We start from the raw sequence: 19,319 nt of genomic DNA on the forward strand, positions 1-19,319 counted from the left end.
TAGACTGTTATTTCTTTCTGAGGGGTTCATGCAGAGCTAGAGAGTCCTGTAGACTCCGCCATCCTGGGCCTACATATAGAGTTGCTGATCGGGACGCTCAGATCTAAGAAGGGAGCAGTGCTACGAACATGCATTCGGCGTGGCCCATGTAACGGTTGCATCTCGAAAGCGACTACAAGCTTCCAGCGATATCGAACTCGGGAGAGATTGACCCGTCAAAGAGGCGAATTAGAGGTGCACTACTCCAAAAAATTTTAGTACATAATAACATATATATATATATATATATATATATATATATATATATATATATATATATATATATATATATATATATATATATATATATATGTAACGCTGTTATGACTTGAGTTTAGTTGATAAGATATTTTGGTGCTGTAAACTTATAAATAAATATACTTATATAAATTCGAACAGCTCGTTTTATTTAATCTCGCTACAATATCTATAGGTATGTTCTAGGGGAGCATGGGGCATTGTGGACCATCGGGGCAATATAAACCACATCGGTTATTTTTTTTAAATTGGCAACACTGTGGCAACACTGCAACTAGTAACTAAGGAATTTACTGCTTTTGACTAAAGATTGCTCGGTAAGTTGGTATGTTTATGGTAACCTTTTTATACTGTGGTGTCGCTTATCAAATGTACTTTTAATAACTAAAATTTGCTTTTTTATACGTTGTGAACTTGTACTTTAATTTCCATATTTTGAATGTGTACTACGCATGGGGCAACGTCGACTAGGAGTAGTTCACATTCCCTCATTATATTTTATTGACACTTTTTTAACTATATTCTCCTTTTGCAGTTAAAAATGGTACAAAATTTTGTGAGGAAAACTGACCAGCAAACCCGACCTCTGAAGAATGTTATCCGGGCAGTCCAAGCTGGGGAGATGGGTTATTTAAAAGCTAGTAAAATGTTTGGTATTCGGAAAGCAACGTTAATTCACATATGAAAAGAAAAAATAAGAAGAATTTGTCTTGACGAAAGTTTAGGTTTGTATAGCTTGATCTTCGTCACCTAGTTTTCCAGAAAAAAATAAAATAGACCATCCATAGAAAAAAAACAAAGAACCTTGCAGATTTAGATTGGGTGTACAGATAAAAGATAAACTCTATAAAAGATATTTTACTGCGTTTAGATTTCCTTCGATGAAAAAGGGACCAATCATATTTATGATCTCTCAAAATCTTAATCCAAACATTCAACTTCTGTGGATACTGTGTACTCAAAGACCCTCTTAAGTGCTCATTTTCCTGAGAACAATAACATATAACGGATGGATTATGTTTCCTGTGAATTATGGGGGAGGACTCGAATGTAAACAAGATATTCCTCAAAAAATTAATATTTTCATTGGACCATCATAATTTCACAGAAATCCATTTCTTTAAAATGATCATCAGGAAATATTTCTTAAGTGGTCTGCACATCGTTATGGTAGTTCTTTCTTTTTAAAATATTTCTGACTGTTTTTTCATTTAAAACCCATTAGTTCCTAGCGTTACGATTATGTAACGGCAAAGTGGTGCCATCTAAATAGATCCTCTATGGCAGTGTTTCCCAAAGTGGGGGTCGCGACCCCCTGGGGGGTCGCCATGAGGTACTAGGGGGGTCGCCGAACATTTCCAAAATAAGACAAAAGCACCACTTTGTTAGATCATGTATTTTTATTTTAACAACGTCGTAAATAGAAATTAACAATTAATTATCAGACGAAATATAAAACTAAATATTAAAGTCCGTAAAAATAAAAGAGTAAAACAAAGTCAAATATCATAATCTTAATGAGAGCTATGCGCCTGTTTCTGTGAAACTAATCTTTCAAATCTAAGCTGTGTATTTGAAACACACACAATTATATCATTTTCAAGTACGAGACGATTTCTAACTCTTGTTTTAATGCCAGTCATAGACGAGAAACTTAACTCACACAAATATGATGTTACAAATGGAACCAAACACTTTACAGCTTCACTCGCCAACTGGGGGTATTACTGCATCTTTTCGGTCCAAAATTGGTCCGAGTTCTGGGAAAAAAATTGGAGCTTTAACATTCCATCACTTGATATTTCAATAAGTTTTTCTTTCATGTTTATTGTCGTATACTGTCGTAACTGTTTTGAATTTCTTCGGGGAAATAATCACAGAGCTGTTGTTTTAAATTGAGCAAAGTAACATGCATGTCAGCAAAAACTTGTTCAAAATTTGTAGCACTGTAATTGGATACATTTTCAATAATTTCCTGAAGGCATTGGAATGAATCGAGTTGTTTTTTGCCAAGTGAGGTCGACCATAAATCGATTTTTCTTAGAAACGCCTTAATTTTATCTGTGGCTGTAATTATATTAATGTCGCGACCTTGTAAATTACTGTTCAAAACATTTAATTGCTCGAAAATATCAGCAAGGAAACCTAGTCTCAGAAGCCAAATAGGATCGGAAAATTGATTTTCATATGGGGACTTCTCATCTTTTAAATACATTAAAAGCTCTGCTCTTAAGTGAAATACTCTTTTTAAGACGTTGCCCCTTGAAAGCCACCTTACTTCGGTGTGATAGAGAAGATTTTCAAATAAAGCACACATGTCTTCGCAAATTTTTCTAAAAATACGGGTCTGCAAAGCTTTTCCTTTAATGGAATTTACAACTTTAATGATGGTTTTCATAACACAGTCCATTTCACGAGGTAAAGCTTTGGACGCAAGAGCTTTTCGATGTAAAAAACAATGTCTCCATTTGGCATTAGGCATTATTTCTTGTAATTTGACGACAAGACCAGATTTATGTCCTGTCATAGCTTTAGGGCCATCTGTGCATATAGCAATACATTTACCCCAGTCAATATCATATTTACTTGTACGTTTCACAAAAGTGTCGAGTAAACATTTTCCAGTGGTATTGGTCTCCAATGGGGAACAAAATAAAATATCTTCTTGAATGCCATTATTTGTATCATATCTTACAAACGTAATGAATTGGGCACAGTTAGATATATCTGTATATTCGTCCATTTGAAGAGAGAAGTACGTGCATTTATTAAGATTTTCCACAACTTGCGCTTGAATATCTTCTGCCATATCACTAATTCTTCTTTGGATAGTATTATTTGACAGAGTTATTGTATTTAATTTTGCAGCCTCTCTTTTCCCACACATTATATGTACCATTTCAACAGCTGCTGGAAAAATCAGATTTTCAGCAATTGTGTGCGGATTACTAGTTTTGGCAACACGATAAGCAACTTTATAACTTGCTAATAATGCTTTTTCATTAGTAGTGGTTGCCTAGGGAAAACTGTCTTGCTGTTTGTGAAGGACGTTCAGCTTTCTTTCAAAGAATTCTACGGGCTTGTCTTTTTTATATGGATGTTTGCTATTTAAATGTCGAAGTAACTTTGATGGCTTCATGCTTTCTTTTGACAAGACTTGTCCACAAATAACACATTGTGGTTTATTGGAAATAACGGTAAAACCATATTTAAGATATTCATCAATGTAAAATCTGTTTTTCTTTTTATTGCTGCTACTGCCACTTTCAGACGTAGATGGTTCTGCACTTCTTTTTAAAAACTTATCCATAATTTATAATTTATCGTAGACGTAAATACGTAAACGGGAATACGTAAGTCCTAAAATATTTACTCATTACTCAACACCGCGTTCGCCACCATAGGCTGTTTGGATTCGAACTGAGGTTTCGTTGCGCATCGCCGCTTATATAAAGCCAAAACGAGGCTACGAGAACGTTCCAGAGTGCCATCTAGTAGCGAGCGCTTTCGCGATTATCATGGAAGAGTTTTGCGATGTGGACACAAGCTAATATGTCGCGGTGTACAATGTGCAGTCGACTTCTTATTATTTATTTTATTGTAAATGCTATTCTGGCAGAAGTACCTACTACTAATTACTAGTGGGACAGATCGCAATCATTAAAATAATTGTATTAAAATAAAATAATTGTTTTTGATTTAAACTTAAACAGTAAAGTAAAATTAAATTTGAGAAACCATCAGATAATCGTAAATTAGGCATGCTATTTCTGTCAAATAATATTGAATTAATGAGTGGGGGGAAATTGAGGGGTTGCGAACAAATTTTTTAGCAAAAAGGGGTCGCGGTTTAGATAAGTTTGGGAAACTCTGCTCTATCGCATACGTCGCAAATTTTCAGTTGAAAACAGATCAGTTCTTGTTAGAAGGTGCTAGTATTTACATCGTTGTAAATGTGCGATTTTATAAGAACTTTGTTTTGAATCTGTGCCTGGATAAAATATAACGAAAGAAATAAAGCTTCAAATAATGGAATTCGTTGATAGAGTAGGTAAGCATATAAATGTTATTTTGTATAATAAAATTAATATTAGAAAACAATTAGTATAGGAAAATATAAATACATATTTTTTTGTGTAAGGTTTGATATTTTTTCAAATAAGTTGTTCAGTTAGGAAATTGACTGTTACATATCTGTAACGCTAGGATGTAATGTAAGCATATTCTTCAGTTATTTTGTACCAATATATCATATGTTCTGTTTTCACTGTATGGTATTTCTAGTAAAATTTTTTGCAGTATTAGTATACAGACTGTTTATAGAACCTTAAAATTTAAAAATTTGAAATTAAAACGGTAGTATAGTCCAAAGTATTACACTTTACGGTTCGGAAGTATGGGACGTCACCAAAGCTAATAGAAACAAACTTATGACGACAGAAATGGATTATCTGAGACGAAGCTGCGGTAGATCGAAACTGGAGAGAGTTAGAAACGAACAAATAAGAAACGAAATGAAAATGGAGAGAAATATCAATGATGACATAGAAAGAAAACAATTAATCTGGTTCGGACATGTTAAAAGAATGCCAGAGTACAGATGGCCTAGGAGAGTACTGGAATGGATCCCTCCTGAAAGAAGAAAGAGAGGACGACCACGGAGAAGTTGGCGCAACGATATTGATGAAGCAATGGCGGCAAGAGACTTAGAGGAGGCAACTGCATATGACAGAAAAAGATGGAAATTGGGGGCGGAGAAGCGGTGACAGCCGTAATAAATCCGTTATTATATATATATATATATATATATATATATATATATATATATGAAATTTAAAAATGCAGTATGTACCTACTAAGTTGTTTTTTTATTTCAGAGGCCTGGCTGTTCAAGAGCTATTAATATAGCCTTTGGAGAATACGGCGAGAAGATGACTCTATAGAGGCAATTTATATAGCGCCACCGGATTCGGCTACTGTGACATATGAGGATTCTGAAGATGAGGACGAGGGCGGAGATTTGGATAATTACCTACTAGCCTTAACGTTAATTTTGCAAACTTCTTTCATCCAGAACTGATTACCCCCTAGTTGGAAATTAACATCCATCACCCCTATGTTTAAAAAAGGCAACAAACAATTGACCCCAACAATTATCGATCGATTAGCTTGCTGCCAGTAGTTAACAAAGTCATGGAACCCATTATTTCCGAGGAGATGACCAAATTCCTTCTCCAGGAACATGTTATTCCAACACAAAACTCTACGCTCTACTCTAACCAATCTCATACATTGTGTTAACGACTGGACGTCATCCCTTAACAGTTCGCAGCTGGTCGACGTTGTTTATCAAGATTTCTCTAAAGCCTTTGACCGTGTACCTAAGCGCAGACGTCTACATAAGCTAAAACATTTCGGAGTTCGCGGTACTTTACTTCGTTGGATAGACGATTTCCTGACAGATCGACATTACAAAGTTAGAGTTGGCGAATCTTTCTCACAGGACAGGTTAGTGGAAAGTGGAGTGCCTCAGGGTTCTGTCCTTGGACCTCTGCTTTTTGCGGTTTATACCAGCGATGTTCCTTATTATGTTTCAAGTAAAATATCGCTCTACGCTGATGACACAAAAATATATGCCAATTCAATCACAAACCAGCTAACCCTCCAGTGGTTACTACTCTTAAATGCTGAAAAATGTGCAGTGTTCTCGTATAATGACCTCGGGTTTTGGGGATTTAACATATAACGAGAAAAAATTTATTGAGTCAGATTATTCACTGTTTAAAAATAAGTCAGTTGTTAATATATTCGAAATGTTCATAGATAAAGAAATCATTTTATTCTTGGTACAGGAAAGGAACCAATATGCTACTTTCAAGAACCTACTCGACCCAGGAGTCTTGCCAGAGGAAATGAAATGTTTCATTGCTATATTGATTCTTAGTGGTTATAATAATCTTTCCAGCAAGCATATGTATTGGAAGTAAACTCTTGACACTAGAAACGAACTTGTATATAATGCTCATCAATCATATTTAAGCAAATTTTGAGGCTTATTCACTTGAATTCTAACGCAAATATTAATAAGGGTGATAAGCTCTGGAAAATACGGCCATTTATGAATAAAGTAAAGGAAAGTATGGTTAAATACAACGGTAAACATAGCTCCAAGCAATTTTTAAGAGCCAAACCCATACAATTTGGCTATAAAGTCTAGTGCCTAAATACAGTGATTGGCAATTTGATTGATTTCGAGATATATTATGAAAAATCTGTAACTCCTGATATTGACATAGAAAGAAACTTTGGAAAGACGGCAGCACTACTGGTGAAAATGACAGAAGAACTACCTGATAATCTGAAATCTTTTCCAATCCTATTTTACTTTGACAATTTATTTACTACCTTTAGTTTATTGTCTTATTTACGTTTGAAAGTATACGGAGGCATGGGGATTATAAGGAAAATCCGTTTACCTAGGAGCTGTCCTTTATGAGCTAAGAAAGATATTCAGAAAAAGGAAAGGGAACACTATAAAAGTACTACTAGTAAGACGGATGCTGTACTAGTAGCTAAGTGGGTCGATAATTCCTTAGCTTACATTGCTTCAAATAGATATGACATCAATCCAATAACAAATGTTGGACGTTATTCGCAAATGAAAAAAAAAAAAAAAACACATACAAGCAGACCAGCAGTACATGGTACTGTTATTTTAATTATATTTGCCAAATACTAGACTGCATTTCATTTTAGTTTAAACTTCCACAAGTGTTCCTGATGAGAAGTTCAATAACTTGAAACACGTGTAGAGCAATGGTGGAATTCGAATTGAAATGAAATCTTTCACTTTCATTTAAATGTCTTTTCTCTACGTAAAGAGCAAAAAAGATAGTGTTTTTCAAGGGTGAACCGTAGATGCATGTCCGAGTAAAAGGTTACTTCTATCGTTGTTCAAAAGCCTCTAGTAAGAGGCTTTGAATTGGCGGTTCATCTAATTTGCCAAGAGATGTCTCTCGACTTATTGTTACTTTATATATATATATATATATATATATATATATATATATATATATATATATATATAAGTAAAATGTCACAGTTTTAATACTGAAGTGATTAAATTATTGCAATTATGGAACGGCAAAACTCATACCCAAAGGTCAGAGAAAGGGAATGCTTCGGTAAATATTTTTAATTTTTAAGCGATAGTTCGGAGAATATTCATTTTTTTAATACTTACTCTTTCTAACTGAAGAGATAATGGTCCGTACTCAGATTTTCGGGACACACTGTCTAAAAACGAACCGCCACTGCACACTATATATGGAGCTTTAGCCGGATCACCTAGACTGCCAAGCAAATTAAATAACCCCACGTCTTTGAGCTAGAAGTACTAATTAACCAATATCTGAGTAGGTTTAGTTGCCGTCACACACTGAATATGGCTGACTACAAGTGGCGTGTAACCTATAATAAAATAATGATGTACTCAGTTTCATCGTTAGTTAATACTAGAGAAGTACGGTATTAAATTTCTGGAGTGCAGATCAAAAGAGCTTTAAGGAATTAAAGTCGCTAGTCGCTCTAAAAGTCGATTAATTTGCCTGAAATTAAATCGCGGTGGATGAATGTTCGAGATCAGTGGCGCTGCTTTCAATCATATGCTTTTAAGTCAATTTCCGCGAGTATACACTTAACTAACTATAGTTTTTGGGCATATTTCTTTGTATTAACCTTAGAATACGGGATCGTTTTTGCCAAACGTGAACACTGGACTATTGTAAAGTTTACTACTCCATAGAAAAAGGCCTATATTTTGTATTTTGAATTTTTTATTCATTATATAGAAAAGTAAGATTCTCAGTACAAAAACAAAAGCATAAAATTATGAAACAAACAAGTTTTTATACTCGTAAGAATTAGGTAGCTCAGAATTTATTATTCAAAATCGAAATTAAAAGAAGCTTTAATATGTTAGGTATCAGACATAAATTTAAAATCATATGCTAATATCTTCTTCACCTTCATCATTTAGGTAAAGATTTCTTAACCAAATGTCAGCCAACTGCCCCAAATAAATTTCCTCCCAACTGTCCTATAATCATTACACAGCATTTTCCGATTATGCCTACGCTTGTTTTCATGAAAAATAATATTAACTATTGGTCTGTTCCATATATTCGCCTTTTATTTACAAGGCAAATAACAACTCCACAGGGATATTTTATTTGTATTGATAAATCACAATATCCAGGGAACACGGAAACGTGTTTATTTATAGGCTGGTCAAATAAAAAAATAACTTCAGGATTCAAGGACGATGACAAATGGAAAAAATTATGGATTTACTTTACATTAACCCGAGTAAAATATTTATAATAAAACCCTTTAAATCATTATACTTATACATTAGTGCTATCTTAATTTTCCAATATCTTAATATTCCAATGTATATATATATATATATATATATATATATATATATATATGTTAATGTGATATTAAAAGTCAGAGGTGCGCCAAGCAATTAATTAGCTAATTAATTAATTAATTAAACTTATTTAAATGATGCAATTATGATTTTATCACACTATTTAATTCTCTTATCTCAGGGTTATATTCGTGCTTCAATATCTATGCTTTACATATGATAGGTAAGGTCTAAGGAATATCGGAATAATAGTCATATATGATACAAAATTATATATTGAAATAAAATTCACACTCAAATATCTTAAACAAAAAATATCTCATATAAGGATTATCAAAATTTTGTTTTACGTATGTGAACCTTCAAAATTTAATGTTATACACCATATAAATTAAAATTTCAAATCAAAATTGTTGTTCTATATCTCCTGATAAATATTTCTATATTTTCTGAAGCAATTAAAAAAACTTTATTGATAAAGAAAAACTGACGAATGTTAAAAAAAAACTATCTCTCTGATGATGAGTTGTCCAAATCCTTGTTCCTTGTAGCCTACACTATCTATTCTTAGCAGTTCCCTAGGTACTCAGCAATCTTACAACAAATTATTGCGAGCCTCTCGTCTTCAAAGATCTCCTTCAGATGCACGTATCGTTCAAAAAATAAAAACTCTAGCCTCTTCTCCTCTCGATAAACTGAATCTCTCGTTCCGGCCTGAACAGTGACTCTTGGAATATATAAGTAGAAAAGTATGACTTACAATATTTTACTGGATCAGCTTCCGTCAGGATACACTTAGTCCACGAAAACTCACAAACATTCACTTCTAATGCTTACTATCATTTGAGAACCGCCAAAGAACTACGACTGTTCGCCTTGCACCCTTAGAAAACAACTGATGATCTTTTTTTCCTCTAAAATCTAGCTAAACTCTCATTCATCTATCTCTCCCACTTTTTTTCACTCTTTGAAAATCAAAGTTCGTCATATTTATTCCCATTTAGATAACAAACAACAACCTTAACTACAATTATAACTTTCCTAAAAACTATTAACATGTTAATCGTTTCTACAAATTCTTAAAAACTAACGGAGAAATATAATTTCTAAATTCTACCCTATTGTCTTTATTCACTGTACAAGTACATTTGGAAAACCCGGTCGTATTGTTCAATTCACTACGTTCACTCAAATATATTTTACAAAGAAAATAATTTATGCATATCTTAAATTTTGTTTACTACAGGTAATCCAAAGATAATGGACTTTCATTTCTTTGAAATATCTTTCATAGTTTATCAGTTGAAATATTTTGAATTATTATGTTTTATAATTTGAAATATATTAAGAGCAAACCAATATTATTTTTAATTTTACATAGCATAAAAATATATATATATATATATATATATATATATATATATATATATATATATATATATATATATATATATATACACTGTGTGTCAGCCAAATGGAATAAATTAGCTAATAAATAAATGATTGGGTATTCGAAAAAACGGTCGAACACGTCGATTAGTATTTATAGATGCAAATTTTTTTCCATAAAAACTTTTTATACGGGATGTATCAGATAAGGGTGGTCAATACCAACTTGCTTATTTTAAATAGAACACCCTGTATATTAATTAATTTTTGGATTTCTCAGATCATTTTGGACATTTTTTAAATATAATGTTCTATACCTTCTTTAACTGTTTTGGAAATATTAAGTAAAATGCAAAAATTCACATTTAGAAAAGAAAATTATCTATTTGTCGAAAGTCGCTACAACATATTCAAAAACTTCTAAGTAATACAAATCTAAAAAATAATGTCAATGTAGTAGATGTTCAAAATGCTCCCCACGAACGTCTTGGCAACACCCTAACCGTAAATAGAAATTTCTTCTAACGTTACTCAACATCTCAAATGTGATCAATCTAATCGCAAGCGTTATTTAAAGTTAAGTTAAAGTTAAAGTTAAAAAGTCTAATGGCGTCAAATCGGGGGATAGTGGTCGCCATTCCATCGATCCTCGCCTCCCTATCCACCGATTTGGAAATATTTGGTTGAGGTACTGCCGGACATGGATTTGGTAGTGGGGTGGTACTTCATCTTGTTGAAACCATATCATATTCGCTAGCACTTGTGAGTTTCCTGGATCAGGATACAAGTTGGCCAACGTTGGCACTACATTATTTTGGAGCAATGCTAAATTATTATATTATAATACATACTATGAAAACGGGACCTATGATCTGATCTTCAATAATGCCTACCCACACGTTAACCTTCTCAGGGTATTGAGTATTGACTTCTCTTATCCAGTGAGGATTTTTCCCAGACCCATAGCGGCAATTTTGCCGATTAGCATGACCGTGAAGAGGTGCACTCACCAGAAAACAACACACGTTCTAACTGGATCACATTACTGTCTAACATTACCAGCATCTGTTCATAAAAATACGTTCTCCTGTCAAACTCATCGTCCATGAGCTCCTGCGTGTGTATAATTTTATAGGGATGCATTTTGTTTTCTTGTAATATTCGAATAACCGATGAATAGCTAATATCGAGTACTGGGGCTGCTTTTCGAACAGATGTATGTGGGTGTTCCTCAAACTCAAGCATAACAGCCAATTTGGTATCCTCACTTATTGCATTGGCAGCTTCTTTTTTACCTTCCTAACATAGCCCAGCTCGTGGAATTGCTTCTCTATTTTACCAATTGTCCCTTGAGATATGTGCGGCAAATCAGGAAATGCTTCGTGAAATAAACGAGCTACTATCGCCATAGCCAATTATCTGTATAACTGTAATTTTGTGCAATTCTGTTATATGAATCATTTTTTCTGGCTTGCGGTTAATGAATTTTAAACGACTATAGCACTGGCAACTACTTCTGTCATGAAACAATAAAACATTGGCGTTTTAAACCAAAGTAAACAATTTTTTGTTTTTATTAACATATCAATAAAAAAGAATGCTTAAATAGTTTTTGCTTACTTTATCATTACCAAGACCTAAATGGACAAGAAGTATTAAGACAGTGTCGCTTCGCTACGACTTTCGACAAATAAATAATTTTCTTTTCTAAATGTGAATTTTTAAATTTTACTTAATATTTCCGAAAAAGTCAAAGATGGGTATAGGACATTGTATTCAAAAAATGTCTAAAATGATCTGAGGAATCTAAAAATTAATTAATATACAGGGTGTTCTATTTAAAATAAACAAGTTGGTATGGGCCACCGTTATCTGATACACCCCGTATAAAAAGTTTTTATGGAAAAAATGCGCAACTATAAATACTAATCGACGTGTTTGACCATTTTTTCGAATACTCCCTCATTTATTTATAAGCTAATTTATTCCATTTATCTGACACACAGTGTATATTAAACCTAGAGCTAAAAATAACAAGCTATTAATAATAAACAAGCATAATAATGCTTTTACAAGCATTAATATTAAACTCAACAGTATTCCGGATTAAACCGCGTCAATTATCAATGAGCCGAGCTTTCGACATCCTTTTTGATGTCTTCTCCAGGGCTTCCGATTTCTCAGTCTCCCGAGACCGCAGACACTACTGATCACTAACCAATGCATTAGTGGTACTGGGAATAGAGGACGGTTCATTTATACCGTCGATGGTGAGGTGGTTTGGGTGAAGGTTGGCGTGGGTGGCAAAGTCATTTTCCCTTCTAAAAATGAACCAATCCATATTTCCACATGAAACAAAAAACATAAGACTAAATAAGGTCTTACGAAAATCCCCTAACGGAATTATTCCACAGGATGTTTCAAAGTTAGGATAAAAAACCACCTTTCGATTAACCCCATATAATAAGACAAATACAAAATTTTATTAAAAAACTCACTATACTAAATTAAAATTCATAAATTTTTACACAGTGCGCTAAAAAAATCATCAAAATAGTGCTAATAATAAAAAAAACTGAAATACTTTGAATTTGACCAAAATTTTCTCCGTTGCGTTTTTTTGCATCTGAGTTAATAAATACTGCGTTCTAAAAATATATTTAGGTTTTCTTCTCCATGTGTCCAGATGATAAAAGTGTTATCTACGTACCTATGCCAGTTTGGGATTGTGCTTGTTGCTATAAATGAATTATTAGAAAGTATACCAAATGTATCCAATACTACAGAATATTTTAAATCTAGTAAAGCACTGCTTAAATAACACACATTTCATCTATAAAGAACAGAGATACAAACAAGTTCAAGGAGCACCAATTGGTTCACCACTGTAACCGGTAATAGCAAACTTGTTTATGCACAAAAAAGAACAGCGATCAATAGGAATAGCCAAACACAAATCCAAACTTTGGCTTAGGTAAGTGGATGACACTTTATCATCTGGATATATGAAGAAAAAAAACTAAAGGTATTTTTAGACCACATCAATAATATTTACCATAAAATTCAGTTTACTATGGCTTGACAGAATACTTTGTTTACTAATTTTTGTTCCAAGTTTTCAAATTTCATCTATTTAAATTTTATACGTCCTGATTTCTAAAGTTTTCTAATAATACTTTAAAAAATGATCTTTTATAAACTATAGGTCTAACTAAGAATATTCATTTTATCTAATATACCAAATATATAATGTAAATATCACATAATATCACAAATGATTTAATGGATACACTGCGATCAGTCCTGAATAGAATGACGTGGCTTGTGTATGAATGATAACGGTAGGTTTATTGTATCAAATATTGGATCAAAATATCCATCATTCGTACCACCACCTATCTACATTAAACACTAAGATTATTTTTATATAAATTCCGTCTCACATTAGCATACCTGGCAATCTACTTGCAGATCAGCATGCTAAAACGGCTTCAACAGATACCACATCAACAACTCACATCTAAATTTGCAAAGATTTAAAATCAGAAGCATAAAGATTCATCAATAGATTATGGCAAACCCACTGGAGCTCCTTAAATACATCCTTACGTGCAAACCAGCCCTCATTGTATAAGTCATTATACACTAGCTCCACGGGACTATCTAGACAAGACCTTACGATTATACGAAGAATCCATATAGGACAGACCAAACTAACACAAAGCTTCCTGCATCAGATATCCGGCCTCTCTGTCAAACATGCCAGTGCCAACTAATAGTGAAACACATTCTTAACGGATGTCATCAATAGGTGAAGTAAGATGACAGCTTAATCTCAAACCGCAGCTAGGGGACATTCTAAGTCATCCCAACCAGTTAGACAGACTTCTTTAGTTTTTTAGAAAAATATCATTGTATCATAAACTCTAAAATATTTTTATATGACATAACTTCTATATACGACATAACTATTGCTATTATCATCATCATCATATAACGGGGGTCCTACGGCGATTGCCGCTTCCCGCATTTCAGCCTCCATCTTTTCCTATCTCTCCAATCTCCCTCTTCTAAGCCTCTAGATTGCATTGTTTTTGTAATTTCTCTTCTCCAGGAATTTGGTGGTCTTCCCCTTTTCCTTCTTTCTGGCGGAACATACATTAAGGCTTTCTTTGGCCACCGCTCCTCCTCCATTCTCATCACGTGACCATACCATTGTAATTGCCTTCCTTGTATTCTATCTGAAAGAGTATCTCTAATTCCTGCACGGTTTCGTATTTCCTCATTCCTGATTCTTTCCATTCTCGATACTCGACATGACCTTCTAAGATAATCCATTTCCACAACGTCTACTTTATCTCGTTCATTCTTTGTCATCGTCCAACATTCGGCACCATATGTGGTAATTGGTTCTACAATTGCTCTGTATACGCGAAGTTTGGTATGCATCTTTATTTTATTAGACCACAGTAATGAATTCAGTATTCGGATGCATTTTTTCCCTTGGGTTATTCGGTTTTGTACATCTATCTTAACTCTGCCATCTGCTGATATGATGCTTCCTAGATATTTATACTGGTTGCAGCCTTTTATGACTGCGTTTTCAAGCCTCAGATCTGTGGTATTTCCTCCAATTTTTAAATATTCTGTTTTGCTTATGTTTACAGTAAGCCCCCATTTGGCATATTCCTCAAATAATTTTCGATTCATATAATTTATATCTTCCTCATCGGTTGCAACCACCACCTGATCATCTGCAAACAACAATGTATAGAGAGTTTCTTGTCCCACTTCGATGCCCATAAATCTACATTTATTTCTCCAATTCCTCAATGCTTCTTGGACGTATATTTTAAAGAGTGTCGGTGACAAACAGCATCCTTGCTTTAGGCCTTTAGTGACTTTAAATTCATTTGAGGTTCTGGTTCCAATTTTTACACAACTAACTGCATTTTCGTACAATTTATATATCGCTCGGATATACGTCGAATCCAATCCGGACCTTTTGAGGACCTCAAACATTTTCTTTAACGGGACACTATCATATGCTTTCTCAAGGTCTATAAATACCAAATGGGTCTCTCTACTTCTTTCGACACGCTTTTCAATTATTTGTCGTAGGATAAATATATTATCAAGGCAGGATCTCCCGGTACTATTGCTATTATACCTCTTGTAATGTTGTTTGTAATCGCCCCCGTGCGAGTGGCCATAGTTGACGAGCAGGTAAATATAAATAAAAAAGATTTGGATCAGTAAATAAAACATTTGTTATAACAGTCAATATATTTTTATTGTATCAAAACCATAACATCCAAATAACCAAATTTCAACAAAATAACAACTTAGTGCCCATGTCCGTGTCCACCCTCGCTTCCTTGGTTGGCCCAGTGGGTGACACCGACGTAGCTGGTAGCTCCACCGTGTCCACCGTGTCCATGACCACCGTGACCATGACCATGACCGTAGTGAGCAGGATGTTGGGCATGACCTACTCTCTCAACAACGGCTTCGAAACCAGTATGTGGTGCGGATTTGTATTTGACAACTCTGTGGGTTCCATCGGCTTCTTTGAGTGTATAACCCCCAGTGACGTGATGGCCGTGTCTGTGTTCGTGTTGGGATTTGTGGTCATGGGTGTGGGGGTCATGAACTCCGTACTCAAATTTGTAATGAGCGTTATCCTGCAATGAAGACAATTTATAATATACATCAGATAGGAAATAAAATTTTAGGTTATGCAAACAATAATCTGAAGAACAAAATCAAAAAAATAATCGTCTTCTTCCTCTAATTCCCCTTCTTCTTCTAATGTAAGTAAGTGCCTTAGTCGAGAAATTATCAGTCAAAATAATTTTGTAAAATTCTTCAACATATGTTTTAGAAACCATATTAATGTTTTTTTAACTTTGATATATCAAGAAACTACATAAACTTTTCATCGACCAAGCTTTTGTCTATCATGCTCTATATTAAAATGGTTTCTTCTACTTCACTTCTCCAGGATCTTTCAATTTGACTTATTTTCCTTTCGTTTGTCAATTCCGTAATTTTTTTTATCTATTATTAGTCGCTGGCTCTTCTTATATGTCTGTTAAACTTCAGTCTTTTCTGTTCTATGTATTTTAATATTCAATTTTCTAGCGATGTTCTATGACAGTGCGTCTAACCCCATTTTCGAACGTATTCTACGTCCGTTTATGGTTGTCTTTTTTATTTTACGTGTATTTACGATTCCCTATAAACCTCTTCCTTTTGTAATTTTATGTTTGTTATCTATTATACCTGAGCTTATACATCAAAATATTTTGGCTTCTTTAGCGGGAAGATCAGATTAGGTGCATGTACCTCTCACTCTCACGTTTCAGGAGTTTGTAGACTCACTTGTAACACTTTTACATTGAAATTATTATTACATAAATGAATATTTTTGTTTACTTACATGTCCATGAGTAGCAACGGCATACCCAAACGCAACGCAGACGATTAATAGACTCTGAAATGAATAAAAACGTTTACAAAAAATATTACATAGATCAGTTTTTAATTGGGGTATAAGGGAGGACATATGGACCAGGAGGATAATCGGTCGGCTAGGTACACCTGGCCACGCTTGGCAACAGGGCAAGTCTATCCTACTCTGTTGTATCTTTTAACGTTGGTTGCTTAAGACCTTAAGAGACGCTGGTTATAACGCATCGTTGCATACTTGTAGGAATGTTATTTACGATTATTGAAACTGCTACGTGTGATAAGTTTTTTAAATTTCATTTTTTATTAATAAACATGTGAGTTTGACCGATTATTTGACAGTTTATTATTCAACTATATTTAAAATATGTATTATAGAGTATCAACTACTGCTGAAGTCGGCTTATTTTTTACAATACAGGCTGGCCCATGTGTCTTTCTTCTTGAGAATAGATAGACCACTTACGAGGAGGAGAGCTGGACCAGTATATTTTGTTTTAGGATTATGCCCAATAAATGTATTCGCAAACCATATACACCTAACAGAGGTAACTGGACCTCTAAGGAGCTAAGTGATGACGTAGACGCTGTAAAGAATGGTGATATGGGTATTAATGAAGCCGCCAAAGCATTTGGAATACCCAAAACAACTTTTAAACGTCGACTAAAACAAACGATATGGATAATATGAGTCGGTTGAATCCAAATTGTTGTTAAGGAATTACTGTTGAAGCTAAAATCGTTAGCCATATACAAAACAATACAAAAAGCGGGCTTTGCACCAACCAGAACTGAAATAAGAATCATGGCCTTTAATTTAGCTAAGCAATCGGGGATTGCAAATAAATGTAATGTAGAGGAATGTACATTTTTAGCTTAATAAATCTGATCCTAAGAGTTATTGTCAACTTTTAGGTAAAGCTGATAAAAAATATTTAGAAATAAAATAAATATTTTTTTTTAAATAAATTTTAAAATAAAAAAAATATTAATAAATTAAACAAATTTTGTTTCTTGTTACTTGGTGAAAAATTCTAATAACTTAATTTTATCTGACTCATTCATATTGATAATTCAGACATATATTGTACATTCTAAAGTAGACAACTTTAAAATGATATTGCCAAACCTACCGGTATTGATTCAAGTAGCTTTGGACTAATTCTGTTATAGATAAGTCGTTCTAGTAGCTTAAACTTTTTTGGAAACTCTTAGGTTGAGCATGTGGAAACTCAGTAACTGTCCAAAATGCAGCTTCTGCATTTAAATGCACGGGAATTAATCCGTTTAATCCGTTAATAATTACAAAATATACATTTTTGACACACACCCCATCAGAAACAGAAACAATAAATTTTCCAATTAGATCAGAATCTTCTCAACCAGATCCCTCTGAAATTATCCTTGCCCAAGCAAGTCATCAATTACTGATGAAGATATAACTCCCGGAAAGGCTCTTGACAAGGTAACACCCGTGCCTGTATTGTCAGCAGCAGGAAAGAGAGTTCGTAAAATAATAACTGCTAAATAGAGATTATTGCTAAAGACTTTATTAAAATGAAGTAGGATGCACTAATTAAAAAAAAGTCAAAACCTATAAGAAAACAAAAAAGTAAAAGAAAGCCAAGCAAATCGTTACTATCTGAACAAGATGTTTCTCTCAACAATACTAGTTGTGATGAAAACATGAGTGATGTTGAAAATGAGTGCTTTGGGTGCAACGAGGACTATCGCCAAACGTGTAAAAATATGACTAGTTACAATGTATTTTTTGTAATCGTTGGTTACATGAAACTTGTACTGGCTTCGCTAATCTCTGTAAGAAGTGCGAAAAGTCACTTTCTATTAAAAAAGAAAAAGGTTTAGCTTGGCCCATCTCTCCTACTCTTAGTGATCCATCTCGCCTCCACAGTCGAGGAGAGATGGACCGATGACATGCCAGTGCATTATATATTTTTTAGGTTTAAGAATTATTATTTCTAGTTTTACTTAGGCCAAAACAAATACCAATTTTCAGTTATCTTATACAATGTTTTTAGATTCTGATGTTTATTTAACAAAGAAACAGGCTTCAGTTTTCTTAAATGTGGTCCATCTTGCAAATCTTTTCACACTGACATGATCGACAAAAATTAAATATGAAGATTTACACATAATGATGTAGTTACTTAGTGATGATGGCTGATGACAGATTGCGAAGAAGACCTTAAAATTCAGATCTGAAGAACGTAAGAACGTAAGAACGTAAGAACGTAAAAGACGGAAAAACGAAATGGCAGCGGACGCTTACAATTTTCTTAACGAAATTACAAACTGATGAAATGTTGTAGCGTCATTAGAAGAAGAAAAGTGCCAGTCAACTACAAAATGAAATTCATTAAACGACAATAACTTTCAGTTAATGAATTATTTACGAATACATTCCAATTTTTACCAAAATAAGCGATAACAATTTTTTTACTCTTTTCAACAATTAAAAAGACTTCTTTTTTATATATTCTAATCATGTGTTGACTTTTAATCTGTGTATATAAGTTCAAACCCCTTAAATAGTTTTATGGTATAAAAATAAATATTTGATCAGCCAATCTTTTACAAACATCAAAATTGCTTAAACAATATAACAAAGAAAATACTAGAACTTTACTTACGGCCTTCATGGTAGTAGACAATATTACCAAGTTTTAAAACTGAGTTCACAATGTATAATGATACTTTACGCCTAGAC

General features: G+C 33.6%; 1 protein-coding gene across 1 annotated transcript; it reads right to left on the reverse strand.

Annotated features, from left to right (window-relative positions):
* Nucleotides 1-15,398: 15,398 nt before the first annotated feature.
* On the reverse strand, nt 15,399-19,304 carry LOC140440162 (cuticle protein 7-like). Its single transcript, XM_072530478.1, has 3 exons — nt 19,243-19,304; nt 16,563-16,616; nt 15,399-15,804 (listed from the first exon to the last, which is right to left on the reverse strand). Exons 1-3 carry the CDS (start codon nt 19,249-19,251, stop codon nt 15,466-15,468), a joined length of 402 nt encoding a protein of 133 aa, XP_072386579.1. The 5' UTR covers nt 19,252-19,304; the 3' UTR covers nt 15,399-15,465.
* Between the last annotated feature and the right edge of the window lie 15 nt (nt 19,305-19,319).

The sequence above is a fragment of the Diabrotica undecimpunctata genome, chromosome 4 (genome assembly GCF_040954645.1).
Source record: "Diabrotica undecimpunctata isolate CICGRU chromosome 4, icDiaUnde3, whole genome shotgun sequence".
NCBI classification, from domain to species: domain Eukaryota; kingdom Metazoa; phylum Arthropoda; class Insecta; order Coleoptera; family Chrysomelidae; genus Diabrotica; species Diabrotica undecimpunctata.